Genomic DNA, 18,700 nt, shown 5'->3' with positions numbered 1-18,700 from the left:
CGAGTCGCTTAACTTTAAAAGTCATATCGACTATCTCGTAAACAAACTGTCCAAATATGTTGGCTTGTTCTATAAGATCAGACATTTTCTTCCTCTATCTGTCCTTCTCACGCTGTATACAACTCTGTTTGAACCACATCTTAACTATTGTAATGTGATATGGTGCAACACAACACTTATCAACATCGATGTGAACAGCTGTCTCGGAAGCAATTCAAGTGCATTTTCATATCCGATTGCTTCAAAGTTCAATGTCAACGAGGTTGTTTTTGTGCAGGCTGTCACATGAACAGGAACTAACACAGGACTGAGTTCACCCCAGGTAATGGAGCTCCTAAACATGACCAATCTATTAAAGTATCCAAAGATCATCTTAGTGCTTCTGTTGGTTTTAGGGACCAAAGGTGAGTCAAAAGACCTGAGTGACTAGAACTGGTTTCATTTGTGGTCAATATTCATTATCAGTAACCTGAGAATCAGAACCTGTTAAACTACAGTTGAGTGGGCTGTCATCATGTACATTTACATTTAGTCATTTAGCAGACGCTCTTATCCAGAGCGACTTACAGTAAGTACAGGGACATTCCCCCCGAGGCAAGTTGGGTGAAGTGCCTTGCCCAAGGACACAATATCATTTGGTTGGCATAGCCGGGAATTGAACTAGCAACCTTCTGATTACTAGCCCGATTCCCTAACCACTCAGCCATCTGACTCCCATCATGTAGTCTAATTCACAAAAGTTGGTAACATTATTGGTTAACCCATGTGTTATCTTCGGGTCATTGTGACCCACCGTCGTATTGCGACAACTTTACCGCATACAAAAACAAAGTGAAGCATTTTCTTTTAACTGTTGGGCTGTCTCAGACCCCCCCACATTGCAAATGTTAAAAGAAAATTATTTGTATTTGTTTTTGTATTGGGTAAAATTGGGTAAACACAACAATGGTTCGTTATGAACCTTTGGGTCATGTGACACGAAGGCAGCACAAGGGTTAAACACCTTGGGAAAGAGATTAACACAATGCCAGAGAAAAGTGCAAGTTGGCAAATCGTTTTATACAAAAGAGGAAGCAAGTCACTGAAACGCTGAAAGAAGGAACTCGAGGACATGAACACTTTAGGTTATCATTTTATTGAGTTAAATATGATACAGGTATGACAGCAGAGAATAGCTTAGATAATAGAATGGTAGTATAGACAGAAGCACCTGCACAAGTTCTTTAGATGAACAGGACAATCATGCCTCCAAACTGCTCAAGAACCCCTGACGATTCAGTGCTCAATTCCTCCTCTTCCCAAGCCCAGAGGGCAGTGTACAAATATAGAAGCATCTTTGGTCTACTCACTATGACAAGACATCCATTAAGGAGGCAAAGAAAAATAACTAGCAGTGGTATTCAATATATTCTATTTGATACATACAATTAGGGTTACATAGAGGACATTTACATGTTTAGCTATGCAACAGACAAATAAGTGAGGGAAAAGTACATACTCAAATTTTGAGTTTGCATAAAAGTTAATTGAAAACGATTCACCTCTGTAAAGCAGAGAGCAAAATGGAGATGACCTTAGTTAACGGAAAGCCCAACTGTCGTCTACATGTGTGGTGAGCCAGTCGTCCTGCTTTTCACTTAACACAAAGAGGCTGACCTCAGGCACATGGCACCAGAACTCCTGGTGAGGGGTTTGGTAGTGCATACAGCAGATGCAGAGATGGAAGTGTTAGCTACTGTAAGAGCACTCGGCTTTAACATGTCTGTTTGAAGCCTTTTCTGAGGAACAAGTCTGGTGCTCAAGTTAATCTAAGAACATGACAGAACAAAAGAAAAGACATACATTGAAGGAAACAAACAAAAATATATGAATAGAGTAGGTTACATTTCTTGATACTTTCAATCAGGTAGGACAAATAAACCCTAATTTCTATTCTACCAATTTTTCTGTGACTAATTCTGTGAGGACCACTGCAATTACCAGTCAGGTGATGATGGTAAAAATGTGTCACCACACTCAGAAAAATTGTGTTTCTGAAATAAAGTTGATTAAAATAACTAACTGCTGTTTCTAGCTTTCCCATCCGTCCACCCCTCCCCCATCAAACTTAAAAGAAAAGAAAATGTACAATTGCATGCCTATCTGGTCCATTCGAGTCTAGTGATTCGTAGATCACGTTGTGAGTTGGCGTTTATACACGACTTATCTTGACATGGGACACAGGGAATTATACGAATGTTTACAGAAGGCAAATTCATAGAATCTATCAAATTAAAAGCTCAGCTCAATCGGATACGGGTCACATTGACAGATCTGACAACCCCTGTCACTAGATCTGGCTGGGGTGGTGAAGCACATGCCAGCTGACCAACCCTCTGAAATCAGCTGATATACCATGTAGAAAGAGAGACACAAAGCAGTCCCAGAAAATAGCTTTCCAGGAGAAGGCGATCATAATTTTGTGTGCGATGATCAGCATTTAAGTGACTTCACAAAATAGTACATTTTCAAAAAGCTACTGGACTTCACATCTAGGAGAAAAATGGGGAGATGAACATTCCATTAGAATGGGAAAAATAATGAAATTGTTTGAATCTATGATGATGGTTTTCGGTGGTACAAACGCCTCACCTGTATAGGAGCGCTGTGTAGCCATTTGTCTTTGTCTCCCCCGAGTTTCATACAAGAAAACAGATCACATACTGTAGGAAGGGCCAGTCTCTCCTGAAGGACAACAAGAACACGTCAGTGACCAAATCAATACACTGACCGTCTTAGTAGAACAAACCCAAGTAAGCACTGAATATTGAATGGACTGGGGGGGGCCCTTACCTGAGCTTGGGCCCTCTTGCGTAGGAGCCACTTGTCCTCCTCAGGCTCCGTGCTGGTCTGGTCCTGTGTGCTCTCCTGCCTGGTGGTGGTGGTGCTACTTAGGCTGCTCTTCCCAGAGACCACCCAGCACTCTGGCTGCAGGGGGCCATTGAAGGGGTTCTCTGCCTTGGGGAACTGGGAGCTGTGCTCCTCCCTGCTGGCTTTCTCCTCTCCGGGGCCTGCCTCTGGAGACATCCAGGCAGAGAGGGAGGACGGGGCTGGGGGCGGCGGGGTGAGGCTGCTTGTGGCCTTGCCTGGATGCAGCCAGGCCTCTAGGATGGCCTGCACCTTCTGCTGCTGCTCTCGCTGGTGCAGGCTGGCGGGCTTGCAGCTGGTGGTCTTGGCCACGGGCATGCCGTTCTTGTCGCGGCCCTCCTTCTTGAGAAGCCAGGCGCTCAGGGCTTCCTTGCCACAGTTTTCCTCGCAGACACACTGAGAGTAGCTGGAGCAGGCCTCGTTGGCTTTGCAGGACTGCTGGATGGGAATGACCTGCTGTAGCCAGACCTCCACCGGGCTGGTAGCCAGGGGAGTGGTGGTTTGGAGAGGGGAGGCACAGATGGAGCGGGTGGTCCCAGAGGCAGGGGGGCTCTTCAGGCACTCCAGCTTGCCCAGGTTCTCGATCTCCACCGCCTCGGTGCGGGTGGCACAACAGGAACCACAGTCCGACTTGAGCAGCCAATCACTTGTGGAGAAGCCTTCCTGGAAGGGCTTGAACACCTGCTTCCGCCTATCAGCATCAGACATCTGAAAACGCTCTGAGGTCTCCTTGCTGGCGGTTGCCGGGGTGATGAGCCAGTCATCCTGCTCCTCGTCCTCAACATTGTCCTCTTGAGTTCCCTCCCCCTCCTCTTCCAGAGCCATGTTGAACTCTGACTCGTCGATCTTCTCAATGGAGAATGCGGAGCTGTTGGTGCTTATGTTGCTATAGGCCCTCTGCCTGGGGGGGGCGCTCTCCTTGAGGAGCCATGCCTCCAGGTCCTTCAGCTGGCCCCAGGCCTTTTGGAAGTCAGAGGAAGTCTGGGGGTAGGTGGTCTGGGAGAGAGGATTCAACACAGGGTCATATTGGTGTTACTAGTCCCTTTGGTGCAAAACCACTAAAGGCTTGCTTTATCTTGTAATTAAATGTAAATTGTCAGGAAAATCTACTTAAAAAAAATACCAGTAATTTAACTTAAAGCCAGCAGGCCTCACCTGGGTTTCCTTGCGAGCGAGTAACCAATCCTCTGGGTTCGTGCTTGACTGATAACCAACCGGAGCACGTGTCACTGGACGGCTTCCAAGGAGCCATTGGGCCACTGCTGGAGATGACTCCACCCTCTGCAACAGATTAAAACAGGCATGTCACCACAGTGTGCCTGAGTGGATGCCCTTTGTGTGTACTGTGCATGCCAAGCTTTATATATGGGGGGGGGGGGTTACATGAGTCCAACCTGTTTCTTAGCTGTGATTGGACAGCTCTGGAGCAGCCACGGTCGCTCTTTGTCACTGCTGGTGTTGGCGCTCTGAAGGGGGCCTCCCTCTGTGTGCTGTGCAGGGCACAAAAAAAGCAGGTGTGTCATAAACATTCTCTCCTTAGTGCCAGTGCCAAGTCCAACGTGTGATCACGATACATGACGTCAGAGGCTAACTCGAGGGATCCATCTAGTGCGTCCTGTCCCTGCCAGCTGGGAACCAACTGTTCCCATATGGTGTTAGATATTGGAAAACTGTGGATATATTTCAAAGGTTGTTTGTCGCAAGTCTCAATCTTAAACAATATGCACTTTAGTGCACTATATTTGACTAAAATATGTGGTAACAACTCATGACTAATGCCATAATGCCACATTAAGAAGAATTAGCAACTTATCCACAATAAGAGCAGATGTACAGCTGGTCAGGAGGCAGAAAAGAGGCCACCAATGCACTGCAGACCAAATTCTCCTTTTTAACAAGTGATCCATGACTCAGAGGCCATTGTTCTGCCTGGTTGACTGTGTGTGTGCGTTCAGGTTGCGTACCTGAGTGGCGATGGTCCCAAAGGAGGTTATGGCCTGTCGGAGAGAACGTGTGTCTGCCTGAAAGGACATGTCTGGAGTCTCTTCTGGAGTCAGGCTCAGAGAAGACAATCTGGAGAGGGAATCCAAAATAAACATTAAAACACATCCTACACATACTTTCCATTTCATCCGTTTGTAACACACCAAGCAACTTTCAGGTTCCAACCTGTGAAGATTATCTTTCTGAGAATTACAGAGCTATCTTGATAACCGAGACAGTTGCCAATTGACAACACCTCCCAAACAATCGCCATCTCTAAACAATACTTATGTCCCAACTACAAATGCTGACTGCTCGATCTCCTTAAGTCTTCAAAGTCTTCGGTTTCTGCTCTTACTTTTCCATGCAACTGGTGAGCTGGTTAGCCAAGTCGTTGCGGTTTTTGGAGTTCTCCAACTGATGAATGAGGAGGTCAAACTGGCCTCGGAGCTGTGGACAGGCACAGACATAGAGACAAGGAGAAACAGGGAGAGAGACATAGAGGCAAGGAGACGGAAGGAGAGCGAGAGGGAAAGAGACCGAAAAAAGAACAGTCAGATTTTCGACATGCAACTTGAGCAGAGGGTCACCGACGTAGCTTCCTGCCCTACCGTAACTTGATCAGGACTCTCAGCAGAGAGACCCGGTGAGCGGAGCCTCGTGCTGACTCACCCAGTGGAGCTGCTGGAGCTGGGACTGCAGTGCCTCGCCTTTCAGTTGCTCCACAAGGTCGATCTGGCCCAGCAGCCACACCTCGCGCGAGCGCAGGACCTCCAGGTGGCGGCTGATGCAGCTGTGCAACTGAGACTTCACCTAGGAGGACACACGGCACGCAGGACGGGGTTGGTACACGGCAACGGCACTGAAACGGTCACGGTGATCGGGAGAATACTCAAAAGAGTATCGAATACCGCAAAGTCTTAACCAGGACATTTCTAACGGACGAGTTATTCAACGTTCCGCTGGGGGGGGGGGGGAAAGGACACACCGAGCCCTAAGCATCGACGCCGTCACAGAAAACAGAAATCAGCCCCTTACAAGTATAGATGCCCTGCCTTCCTTTACCTATTCCAGGGGTGGGGAGTCAGGGAGAGGCAGGCTGCTGCAGTCGAGTGACTTGGTGAGAGGAGAGTTGCAGAGGAGGGCTGCCCGTGGCGTCTCAGGCTCGACTGACCCGCTCGGCTCTGTCTGCTGCCTTATGAGAGGCTGGGCTTCACACCCGACCCTGTGGTCACGTTTCAGTATCAAACCCTGCGGTCCCTTCTCCTCCTCACAACACCGGTTGTCATACTAATGATTAACTGTGGTCACAGGACAACACGGGTATGATAAGCCTCGGCTTCAGAACGTCTAACATGGTCACGGCTTACAATAATGGAATGATTTTGTGTGTGTGAGTAACTAATGATTCGCCCTTCGAGTGAGCTAGGCTTTGTGGGTATATATAAAACACACCTGCACACACAGTCACGGGTAAAGCCCACACAGGCCATGAGGTTTGCGCTGACTAACCAAACTAAATACATGATAACCGCTGGGTTTATGACAGAAGGGGCAATTGTGTCTGGCGGCATCATGTGATGCTGATCCAGCATTTCTCTCCCACACGCATCCAACCCAGCGTTCTCCGAAGCCACTGGAACGAGGCCATCTCTCTGTGTGTGGGGCAGCTATGAACACACACCCTGACCACAGGGCCTCTGGTCCTTTACCTCTCTGGAGTTGTCTTTGAGCTGGGCCTCAGCCTTCACCACCCCTCCGATAGCCTCTTCAAGCTGAGAGCGGGCCAGTGTGCACTGTGTCAGCGTGGCCGTGGCCTTAGCACTCTCCTCCACAGGGGACATTCTGCAGAAACAAAAATGATTTGGTACATGGTCATGTTAGAAATGTTAGTTATCGGTATTTCAGATAAACCTATTTCATTAATCATTAGGCCTTAATGATTGTGTGGTGCTAACTGTGCACCTTAGGAGGAAAAAACTGTTGTTTAACAGGTAAATAGATCTGGAATGGAGAAATACTTGTTAGGTATCATTTGTATGTTTTGCAAGGATACTCTTTAATGATAGAAAGCTAACCTCACTTCCAGTTCCTTGTTGCAGAGAATTTACCACTTCAGTCAACTTTCTCTTTCTTTCATTTCTGCTTTACACATTAACAAATAATATTCATTTCCTGAAAGACAGAGACACCTACAAATACTGACCTAAAAATAATTCCCATATAAACGCATGCTCAATGTTTCGAATTTCCACAAAACAAATGTCATTACTGTGGACTAAGAAATATGCAGATTCCTACAAATTCATAAATTGTGCATGTACCTTTTTGTGGACTTGATTACCCACCGGCTAACTCCCATTAGGGTTATGTTTTGTGGTTGACAAGTTAGACTCAAATTACCTTATCTTCCTGTCCCCAAATAACATATTTCCTGAGAAAACCAACCCTCTTCCCTCTAATCAAAGACATGTAATGTACTGATGAAATGCCTAGCACTGACTGCTGACAGCAATACACCATAAAAGGCTAGGGTCATGGTTATAGTAACACTTGCCAAACAACAACATTGCCACACTAAACAATTAAACTCAAAAGTTAATGAGGTCCCATGGATTTTGCTATTAATTGTACTCTTTGTTGCCGAGTTTTTACATTATTTGACTCTGTATACTTAAACAATGTCCATATATGCAACGATCAATTAAGATCAGCTTAAAGCTCAAGAAAAATTTGGAAGACTATTTTGAATTCCTCAAAGAACAGCTTCGATTTCAATATACAAAGTAAATGCATTTCTTAAGTCTAGAGTGTCTACAAGAGTACCAATATATAGTAATTATAATTTCGACACAGGACCGAATACATGCGTTTGGCGTTCTCAATAATGTGAAATGGTGTTCGATGTCGCGTTCCCTACATTGCAGAGGAGTATTTTCTCTACCCTGTAGAAAGTACTAGTACCAAAAATGGCGTATGAATTTTCAGAATCTGTATCCAGCGATCTATAACCAAGGTCATACCTCATGCTGCTGTATGTCGACAGGTATGAGTTAATCCTCTGTGTTTGATTTCTTTAGATGTCAGTTATTCCTTCTCTCATACACAAAAGATTCCGGTTTAATTGTTTGCCTTCATGATTTATCGAGCCAAAGACTCCGGCTGATTGCTACGTCATCGCTTAAGGTTTCCGTCAGAGGCCGAGCAACCACGATCAGTTAAGCAATCCGCACGTACACCACCACAGCTTATGAAAGGGCTGGGGGCTGGACCCATGCACTCCGTTAAGCAACACACTATAGACTAAAATGTCCTTGCAAAAAGAAATAACTATTTGACACTTACCAGCCGATCATTTAAGTTAAATGATTCTGGCTGCTAAAGGAACACTTTTTTCCTGACGTTATAAGGCCTATTAATCATTTCAGAATCAGAATAATTTCTAATTGCATCCGTAAATCGACTTATTATGCCAACTAAAAAGATAACGTTGGCAGATATGCTAGCTATAAACAAGATTCATTATGTCATCGAGGTAGATGGCCAAAAACGAAGAATGCATTCTAAATTGACTAGACTAAGAACAGTAAGGTCCGTTTTGAGTACAGTAGACTAGCAACAACAGTACACTGATTACAAATCAGACAACTACCTAACTACCTAGTATTGGCAAACAAAAACAGGTTGACATAGTCAACTACTAACGTTAGTAGTGTTGTCTATCATCCAGCCAATAAAGCTAGCCTAGATAGAGCTAACTAGCTAGCAAACTAGCTAGACTCTAGCCTCGAAAATGGCTCTCACTCGTTTCATAACCACGTTTTCCATAGGCATATGGAATCAACCATACTTGCCTTGTCCCCTTGTTTTGAACCTTAGATTTCGAAGACATTAAATGTGTATCCTCTTATTGTGGCAAATAAGACAATAAAAACCTCGTCGTTTAAGCCGGTAAAATATTTCCGCCAGGCATGCGACAACGTCTTACACTATGCCTACAATAACATCTCGCGAGAACTCTTTCCAGCTGGTCAAACGCCTTTGCGTAAGACTGTGGAAAATGCATTGCTGCCATCTTGTGGAAATATAATAGTTAACCAAATGCTGGTTTGAAATGTCGAGTTAAGGAAAGAAACAATTTAAATGTTGTCACTAACTATGAATTTAATTACCCAAGATTTACCTAAATAAAGAAAAAGCAAACACTCCCTATCTCGCTTTTACCATTTAACACGTTGGGTAAGTAAAACGTGTGGATGTGCTTTGGCAACTACTGCTTTATTAAAAGGAACTATAGAAATTATAATTAGTATCAGTTAAGCAAAGGTTAAATGTATAATTTAAGGGAAAAAAGGCAACTAAATGTGGCAAGAAAAGTGAGACAGAGAGGGAAAGAGATATCTATATCAAATTCAAAAGAGTGTCTATAGGTTAGGTGGTGGACGACAGGTTTAAGGTTGAGGCACTGCGCCTTAAACAAAACACTGAAAGTTGTAGAGAAACACCAGACAGGCTTGTGTGGGGGATGTCAGAGGAGTCAGTGGAGCACGTAGGTTTGAGTTGTATATGGCTATGCCTGGAGAGAGATGAGGTGTGTGTAGGAATTCACATTCAAATGATTACTGATCATGGGTGAAGAGCACAGTTCAAGTTACTGTTTTTTGTTTTTTTTTACTTTCTTTATAGTAGCTAAGCATGGAGGATGATATTTTGTTTAGGGTGCGTGTGTGTGAAGTGTTTATCTAGCTGCACCACACTCCTGAGCAGAAGGGGGCGATAATGCCCCCCAAAATTGTATGCTAATAAGAGCCGTAAAACAAGAAGAAGAAGACGACGCAGTAGGCTAAACAGTGGAATTATATTTTGTAAGACAATAATAGTTTTTAAGTGACAAATAGATTGTCATATTTGTATATGTGATTTAACTGCAACGTATTTTATAAGAGGCAGTAAGAATACGTCGACACTCTTTAAGCGATGTCTGAGTCTGACGGAAACAAAAACACGAACACGGAACCATGGGGCGGCTTTGATGACAACCTCATCCAGGTAGCTACAAGCTACAATTGATAACAAGCTGACTGTTGATGCACAAATAAAATATTCCAACTCTCTATATAATTAGTTATTTCCGGTGGTTTTTCGTTAATCATTTGATAGTTAAAGCGAGTTGATGTACAGTTTCGCAAGGTGACAAAAGTGCCAACGTACGCCAGTGACTATAAGCTAGGAAAATACTACAAATTTGCATCAGTGTAATATAGCTAGTGATTAAAAGACGAAATGCTTTCCTACAAGACATAAGCTACACCAGGGCTAGTGGTGATAGTTGTCTTGAGTTATACAGAGTTAAATTCTAATCCGAAAATCACCAGTACCCCCCCCCCCGCCCTGTCAGTAAGATAATCAGATGTTTAAGGTATTTTTTCACAACATGTGATAATTCTACGAAAAATATAAAAGTAAAGTAAAATATTCTCTGAATAACATCATGTCATATTGTGTGGAGTGTATGTGAAGACAAAATGTGTTCACCTTCATATCCTGTCATCCTCCTCTTATCAGGGCAGTGGGTCTGCAGTGATAGATATGGAGAACATGGATGACACATCAGGTTCCAGCTTTGAGGACATGGGGGAGATGCACCAGCGCATGAAGGAGGAAGAGGAGGTGTCAGCAGAAGCAGCAGCAACAGAGGAGGAGACTGGAGAGGATGGCGAGTTCCTAGGCATGAAGGGCATCAAGGGCCAACTGGGGAGACAGGTGGCAGATGAGGTCAGCTTAGAGTATGACATCAACAACACTTGGGGTGTCACTGTTTTCTTAGATTTATAATGAGGATTCAAGAAATGTTGGTTCTGACTTTAAATTGCCTGTGGCCTTTCACTTATTTTGGCATTAAACATTAAACATATGGGAGTCAGGTGGCTGAACGGTTAGGGAGTCGGGCTAGTAATCTGAAGGTTACCGGTTCGATTCCCGGCTCTGCCAAATGACGTTGTGTCCTTGGGCAAGGCACTTCACCCTACTTGCCTCTGGGGGAATGTCCCTGTACTTACTGTAAGTCGCTCTGGATAAGAGCGTCTGCTAAATGACTAAATGTAAATGTAAACACACAAATAATCGGTTAAAAATCCAACATCTATGTTCACAGGTGTGGGAAGCCGGCAAAAGGCAGGCTTCAAAGGCCTTTAACCTATATGCCAATATAGACATTCTCCGACCATACTTTGATGTTGAACCGATGCAAGTTAGGAGCAGGTGAGAATACATTTATTTATGTTCACCTAATCTGTAGGCCTTTATATTGAGAAATGTGATATTTTGACTGATGGCTATGTTGTTCCCATATAGGTTGATAGAATCAATGATACCCATCCGCATGATCAACTTCCCACAAGTGAGGGCATCATTTATTTATGTTAATTTCGTAGCACTCTGTTTTGAAGCAACATAATGCCAATTTAACCAATTTAACGATTGTCAACAAATCAGATCTAATATCTTCATCTATTCTTTCTCCTTGAACACAGAAAATAGCTGGAGAACTGTATGGGCCCATGATGCTGGTTTTCACTATGGTGGCCATTCTCCTGCATGGGATGAAGACATCAGGAACTGTTATTGTAGGATAACTCTTCCTGTGATTACATTGCAAATGCATGTATGCTGTACTAATAGTACTGAGTATATCTGTTCCTTACCAATTCATTGCACTTTCTTGATAGAGAGAGGGTACTCTGATGGGGACAGCCATAGGTACGTGCTTTGGCTATTGGCTGGGAGTGTCATCCTTCATCTATTTTCTGGCTTACCTATGCAATGCCCAGATTACCATGCTTCAGATGCTGTCCCTGCTGGTGAGTCAACATGTCACCTTCCTTACACAACAACAACAACTATATACAGTATGAGGAATGCTGAAAGATACTGTATCTCACTGTTTGTTCCTACTGTGTGCCTCCACAGGGTTATGGCCTTTTTGGGCACTGTGTGGTGCTCTTTATTACCTACAATGTTCACTTCCATTCCTTGTTCTATATCCTGTGGCTGGTGATTGGAGGGCTCTCCACTCTGAGAATGGTAATGACAGACCCCTGATTATCCATGGGGCTTTAGGGAAACAATCTCAGTATTTCGAGCAAAATGTATTTTGACCTCAGTGGTGACAGGTTCCTTAGGTTGTTTCCATTTTAAATCAAGTTGTTCTCTCTCAGTTCTCGCTGAAAGTCATGATGTTACCCCTCTGTCTCAGGTGGCTGCTCTCATCTCTCGGACAGTCGGCCAGACACCTCGTCTCATCCTCTGTGGGACGTTGGCAGCTCTGCACATGCTCTTTTTGCTTTACCTCCACTTTGCTTACCATAAGATTGTTGAAGGTAAGTGTCCATCTGAGAAACTTTGCAATTTGATTTTGAGAAATGTCACAAGTATTCGAGCATTTATCTTTTGTCTGAAGGTATCCTGGACACCTTGGAAGGACCCAATATACCCCCCATTCAACGGGTGGCTAGAGATTTGCCTGATGTGGCCACAGCTGCTGTGAATGCCACAGTGAAGACCCTTGGAGTTTTCCTGAAGTCACACTGAGTGTGAGCCCAAACATATGGCTGATAACCGGACCTGGTCTGCTTTGTGTTGGTGGTGTATAGCCGATGGAGACAGGACTGAAGGTCAAAGACTATGATGGGTAAAAGTTGGCATAATGTCCTCTTTAGACAGGAGCATAGTTGAAACATATACTTGTCGTGTTGTTGATGAATTTCCAACTGATTCAATGCTTTTTGGTTCTATGGGATATGTCATGTTTACCTGGTTGTTCTTGTGCCACATTAAAATACAGCTTAGTGGAATGGCACCTTACATATGTGTAAATATCAACTTATTAGTTACCTTGTAATATGCTCTAATGTACCTAAAATAAGTTTGAATGCATCATAGTTTTATTTTAAAAGCAGGTAGTTGACAATGTTTTCCAGTAGACATATTCTCACCTCTTGTTGGTTTTGTTACATACTGTAAATTATAGTAAATGGGGACAGGGACCTTGAATCAATGAGTCGTGCCTATATATGTGTTCTGAGGGGTTAATAATTGGGGGCATTCTGAATATTAAATGGGAAAAACACTTTTTAAACAAAGTTTCTCCTTATCTGGAAGTATTACTGTAACACACAATTGAAGTTGATGTGATTTGAGAAGTTTATGCCAAATACTTTATTGTGACTTGGATATTTCTTTCCATCCCCTTTTATTTTTTGTATTGCTTTTCTTACCATTGTTTTTGGGTGGGGGAAAAACAACTCCTGGTGTTATTTTTAGGATTATTGAACAGAAAGATACAAATAAAATAAAATGTATTGATCTGGAATGTTATATTCCTAAAAAAACAAAACATAAGGCTTACATTAATGACAGATATATGTGCAAGCTATTTTACAAGGTAATTCGTTTTTTCCTTGAACTGGATAACAAATGATACCTAAATGAGTCCTATATATCTGATGCAAGAAAGCGAATGAAATAGCTTGAAGCTATAATTAGTTTATGCCCTGTGCTAAATTAGGATTGACCGAAGCCCTACATACTGGTGGCACGTGACCAATATCGGTCTCATGCAAGAGAGTAGCGTACGGCCATTGCTCCGTTCATTTCTTCCTTACAGTGGAGCCATTATGCTTAGATGTGCAGCACTAACGAACCAGCAATGGAAGCGCCTCGGGGAAAGGGGTACACTGCTCTACTCCTGAGAGAATTGTCCGTGCATTAATAATTCTAGCTGGAGAGCAACATGTGACAATCAGGCAGTAAGGACTTCATCCTGTTACGGTGACATCGAGAAGAGGGTGTCCATAGTAACCGACACCTGCGACGGGGGCAAACAAACGACAGTCTTTCCTTGTGTTTAAAAACCGAACCTCACTAGAGGATTAAACATTTGTGCCGCTTGAAAGGACATTCAACTGGGAACAAAACCGAGTGTATTTGTGCGTGACAACAATCTACCAACGTATGTATAGCCTGCATGGCCTGCAGTAGGAGTAGCAGATTTAGCCACGTTATAGCGTTGTAGGTGGGTGATGTCACCGCGTGAAGCAGCTGAGAAGATTGTGCAAATTAACTTGGATACCTCGCATATCCCTTGGGAAAGAACGTAGGCCTGTTAATGACTATTGCACTATTAATAGTTTTAATGTGCAGGTAAGGTTGATATAAGGTATTGGTTGATATAACTTGCTTTACCATGCCATATAGCTAGCACATTCGCCAGCTATTGAACAACTTTGGACAATAACCTTAATGTAGCCGGCATTTGCATTATAGCTATATAATCGTTACATTTGGACTTTGACTTTTACGCCTAAAATGCAGGCTACCTCAGCTGGGTTCAAACCTTGAATGTACACGACTTGACCAAAATGCTGCCAGGTTCTATTCAGATAACTGGAGAGACACTGTCGGGGGCCGAAGTAAAGGACATATGCGACAGCTTGAAAGAGAATAGCGTTAGGCTTCTGTCTGTCAGAGGATGCCAGCTTTCAGACCGCGACTTCGGCCGGGTATGTCGTGGTGTAGCCGAGTCACACTCCTTGGCTCAACTCAACCTGAACCTCGGTGTGGTTTCGAGCATAAACCGGACAAAACATCTTGCCGATGCTCTTAAGGCCAACAGATCAATTCAGACTTTATTGTAAGTAGGACATTTTATTTTATATTGAATACATTAGTGGAAGACATCAGTTGTCTCAGTAAAGTTTAAAATGTTTTTGGGGCGCTTGAACCCTAAATTTATCCCCCCCCCCCCATGAAATTATTAACCCTTGTGCTGCCTTCGGGTCACATGACCCAAAGGTTCATAACGAACCATCGTTGTGTTTACCCAATTTTACCCAATACAAAAACAAATTAAAATAATTTTCTTTTAACCTTTGCAATGTGGGGGGTCTGAGACAGCCCAACGGTTAAAAGAAAATGCTTCACTTTGTCTTTGTATGCGGTAAATCTGTCGCAATACGACGGTGGGTCACAATGACTGATGGGTCAGAATGACCCGAAGATAACACAAGGGTTAAGTAATATTTACAAATAACTTGTTAGATGATGTGTCATGTGAAAGTCAAGGTGCAGCTACAATGATACACACACACACACTTTTTGCATGTCTCCCTATTTCTCTCTCGCAGTCTCCATGGCAGCCCCTTGCTAGATGCAGGACTAGTCACCCTGAACACAGCGGTGTCAACTCATCCATCCCTGGTGTCATTGGACCTTGGTGACTGTCTACTGGGGGATGAGGCACTAAGGCTCATCTGTGGTATGCTGCCCCCAGATGGGGCCAAATCAGGTACAGCCTAGTTCACACATGCTTTACTTGAATAGGTGTTATTGTTTAATATGAAAATAAATGCATAATCACACGTCATTACTGTGGAATCCACGCTCAGCCTGTAATTCAGTGACTGCATGGTTTTGAGATGCTGAAGGTCATTTGATGGTAGGTATCCATTTGTCTAAAGGTCTACGGGAGCTGACTCTGAGTGCTAACCCAGGCATCACGACCAAGGGCTGGGCCCGACTGGCCATTGCTGTGGCCCACAGTTCCCAACTACGAGTCCTCAACCTGGACTATAATCCCTTAGGTAAGCACTAAGCACCTGTTACCATGCATACATATGATCTATTTGTAACCTCTGGTTTTCATCTAGCAATCAGCCCCATCACTCAATATATACCTTATTATTTAATTCCATAAAAAGCGTGTTTGAATTATTGATAGGCAGAATAACGGTTTACTAAAGAAGCAAACACTCTTGAAATACCAATGATATTCATCGTATTCGCCGGTTGCCTCCTGCAATGTCCAATCAGTGTTATTCTGGCGTGTCTCCATGACAACCTTCTGCTTGCTCACACTAGAGAAAATGAGGTCCTCTGTGGAACAGGTTGTTCCCAGTTCAAATTTCAAAGTTAGGGGGAAATATGGCACAGTAAAAATCATCCATCTATAACAAGAATGACAATCTCACTTGGACGGTTTTCATGGCACCAAAATGTCCTTTAATTTCATGCAGCATCAATGGTTGTGGTCTCGGGTCTCGGGTTCATATATTCATGGCATGGTTCTGGGTTCTGTTGGGTCTCCAGGGGACCAGATAGCAGGCATGCTAGCAGTGGCTGTGGCTTCCAGTAGAACTCTAGAGGTGTTGGACCTGGAGGGAACCGGACTCACTAACCAGTCGGCACAGGTCTGTAACAGCCACACCATCATACAACTGAAACATAGCCAGGACAGTCCAATTTGATTGGATTATTGATTGTGGTCGTATCTTATGGTTACAAGGCTTTCCACATAATAACACTTTTCTATAAAATTACAATGCAGGAGTCTCTGCAATTTGAGGCCTAGCAAACGTCCACTAGGTGGTGCTATTACATAGAAAACCACATCACAGCCCTCCAAGACACTCTAATTAAGAAGTCAATCCACTTTCTCAGGAGATGAAATATGGCCTTTCATGTCCATTCAGATCACTGCAAGACAAGGCAGGGGAGAGCTGAACAGGGCCCAGGGCTAGTGTGGCAGAGTCTTAGTCTGGTGACTGGGAGGACTCCTCCTGGTCTTTGATCAGAGAGCTTTTCATCTCGACAGCTCGCCGGCCCTGTTCCCTACCCCTCTTAGTCTCACTGGTATTGACCCCTCACCTTGAATCTCATCTGCATTAAAGATGTGCTTCCCCCCCCCTCCCAACTGCTAGAGGAGACTCCTCTCTCCCCACCTGTACCTCAGCCGTCTGGTAGTCAACTCAACAGCTACCGCGATTGAAAATGTGCTCCAGTTTTCAGGGCTAACTCGCCTATCACTGCTGCCTTTCAGTTTCCTTTTGCATCCGTTTTCCTTCCACACTTACAAAGGGTCTGTCCTTGGTATGCCTTGGTATGCCTATGTGAAAAGACCGTGTTGTCATTGTATGCTTGTGAATGAGCCCTTGGCATAGCAATTTATTTAAGGTTTCAACATGAAAGCAGATTATTTTCTAACATTCGAGTAAACCACATGTCAACTGATTGTCCTTTCTGTTAATTGTAAAAGGATCTATTTATTTGGAACGTATACTATTCAAGTGGTATGGGCATACACAACAAATGGCATGAACTTACTTCAGAGCTCCCCCATTCTCCAGGTCTTCCTGGACATGGTGGAGAACTACCCCACGTGCCTGCGCGTGCTGGTCCTGGCCGAGAACGCCATCAGCCCTGAGCTGCAGCAGCAGATCTCCGATTTGCTCTCCGAGGGTGAGGAGGAGGAAGACATGGAGGCTGAGGCAGCGCCGCACAGTAGGAACCTGCTCCCCACCAGGGAGAAAAGCACCTGGCTCCCCCACAGCAGTAAGGGCTGAGCTGGCCGATTAAAACCGACATGCTTTCCCCTGTCCTCTCCATCCTAGGTCAGATTGGTCATGTCGCTGTCTAGACACGGCAGATCGATCTCTCCCGTCTTTCTTTGGCTTCCTGTAGATGCAGTAGGAGGGATCTGTGGCCTGTCCTTTGTTCTAGTCGAGCTGTGTCAGATCCGTTTATCCCTCATTTTAGATTTGTGGATCTGTGGCCTATTAGTCAAACAGTAGAATAGGATATATCCTATCCTTCTGTGTTCCTGTCCTCTCCTATCATTGATGATATTCTATAAAGGGTAGATCCATGTTTTGATCTGTTATAAAATAGGTCCACAGGCTCCTCTGCTTGGGAGGACTGGAGTCTTGCAGATAAAATTTGAGCATTTAGTGTAAGCTGTTGTACACCATTTTCCTTTGAGATCCAATTGTTTTAGGGGGCTTGTTCCTATTTCAGCAGTGCTGTAGAGTTGTAGTCCTAAACCGGTCTCCCATTGTTTCTGACCCTTGCAGACTCCCAGATGATCCTGCTGACTTCAGGTCTAGGTGAGAGCCTACTGGCTGAGACTGAGATGTGAATCCACACACTTCCTACTTCAGTTTGATTTGTATTCCTTTGACCCTTTTTCCCTCTGCACTTGATTCAGTTGACAACTCACAATATTAGATATCTTGCAACCAATCACATTTGCATGACCTGTAGCACTTGTACATAAAATAGCTTTTTTGGAGCGTGCACAGTACCTTAATACACACCAAGTGACTTATAGGTAATAGTGAATTATTTATTTTAAACATGTACTGTCTATTTATAGTTCACGTTTAAAGATTATGTAATCAATGAATGTTTGTATGCTCTGATAGACTATACAGGATTGTTGTGATCTGATATCAAAATAAATCTGTTTACATATTCTTAAAAATTATTGTTTGTTTAAACTGTTTACTAATTTGCACTTTAATTGGTCGTCATTCATTTTCAGACCTAACTGGCTCTCTCCATTTTGATACAAAATGTCGAAATGTAGACTGTGAATATCCTGTCCAATCTGCTTGGAGTCAGCGTAAGCAGTCCTTAGGAAAGAAGATAAATGAAACGTAACGAGCATCCGAGCACTAAGCAATTCAGCAGCATCATGACGACAATGCAGTGGTTCACTGTCTCATCCCCCCCCCTCTCATCCCCCCTTTCATCCCATACACCCCCTACTCACTCACTCTCCTCTGTCTAGCACACACAACAGTCAGTGTAGCCTCTATGCCAAAGCTGATTGTCCTGCTTACTATTGGAGAAAGCTTTTATTCCTCCGAATCCCATTGTTTGAGATTCTATGTGTTCCATACATATTTAACTCCAGTCATCATCTACACAACATTACACCATTGAGCTCTGGATTCTCTGTAACCTTGGTGCAAAG

General features: G+C 43.8%; 3 protein-coding genes across 5 annotated transcripts; 2 read left to right on the top strand and 1 right to left on the bottom strand.

The window, feature by feature from the left end:
• Positions 1-1,116: 1,116 nt before the first annotated feature.
• Positions 1,117-8,899, bottom strand: ncoa4 (nuclear receptor coactivator 4). 2 transcript variants are annotated; one of them, XM_062463823.1, is made up of 10 exons: positions 8,745-8,899; positions 6,603-6,735; positions 5,563-5,703; positions 5,249-5,340; positions 4,872-4,980; positions 4,302-4,397; positions 4,063-4,188; positions 2,833-3,903; positions 2,632-2,724; positions 1,117-2,531 (listed from the first exon to the last, which is right to left on the bottom strand). In XM_062463823.1, the coding sequence occupies exons 1-10, from the start codon at positions 8,780-8,782 to the stop codon at positions 2,526-2,528; spliced, it is 1,905 nt and encodes a 634-aa protein (XP_062319807.1). In that variant the 5' UTR covers positions 8,783-8,899; the 3' UTR covers positions 1,117-2,525. The 2 variants fall into 2 exon arrangements, with proteins under 2 accessions (XP_062319807.1, XP_062319808.1); XM_062463824.1 differs by lacking the exon at positions 8,745-8,899 and adding an exon at positions 7,914-8,129.
• Positions 8,900-9,684: 785 nt separating this feature from the next.
• Positions 9,685-13,178, top strand: yipf3 (Yip1 domain family, member 3). Its single transcript, XM_062463820.1, has 9 exons — positions 9,685-9,939; positions 10,456-10,665; positions 11,045-11,151; positions 11,245-11,290; positions 11,424-11,516; positions 11,619-11,750; positions 11,860-11,973; positions 12,146-12,269; positions 12,350-13,178. The coding sequence occupies exons 1-9, from the start codon at positions 9,868-9,870 to the stop codon at positions 12,478-12,480; spliced, it is 1,029 nt and encodes a 342-aa protein (XP_062319804.1). The 5' UTR covers positions 9,685-9,867; the 3' UTR covers positions 12,481-13,178.
• A 324-nt stretch (positions 13,179-13,502) lies between these two features.
• Positions 13,503-18,224, top strand: lrrc73 (leucine rich repeat containing 73). 2 transcript variants are annotated; one of them, XM_062463794.1, is made up of 6 exons: positions 13,503-14,581; positions 15,075-15,235; positions 15,408-15,530; positions 16,036-16,136; positions 17,073-17,184; positions 17,796-18,224. In XM_062463794.1, the coding sequence occupies exons 1-6, from the start codon at positions 14,310-14,312 to the stop codon at positions 17,858-17,860; spliced, it is 834 nt and encodes a 277-aa protein (XP_062319778.1). In that variant the 5' UTR covers positions 13,503-14,309; the 3' UTR covers positions 17,861-18,224. The 2 variants fall into 2 exon arrangements, with proteins under 2 accessions (XP_062319778.1, XP_062319777.1); XM_062463793.1 differs by having other exon boundaries at positions 17,073-17,277.
• The last annotated feature ends 476 nt before the right edge of the window (positions 18,225-18,700 follow it).

The sequence above is a fragment of the Osmerus eperlanus genome, chromosome 6 (genome assembly GCF_963692335.1).
Source record: "Osmerus eperlanus chromosome 6, fOsmEpe2.1, whole genome shotgun sequence".
Classification (NCBI taxonomy): Eukaryota; Metazoa; Chordata; class Actinopteri; order Osmeriformes; family Osmeridae; genus Osmerus; species Osmerus eperlanus.
This window is presented reverse-complemented; position numbering and strand designations above follow the sequence as displayed.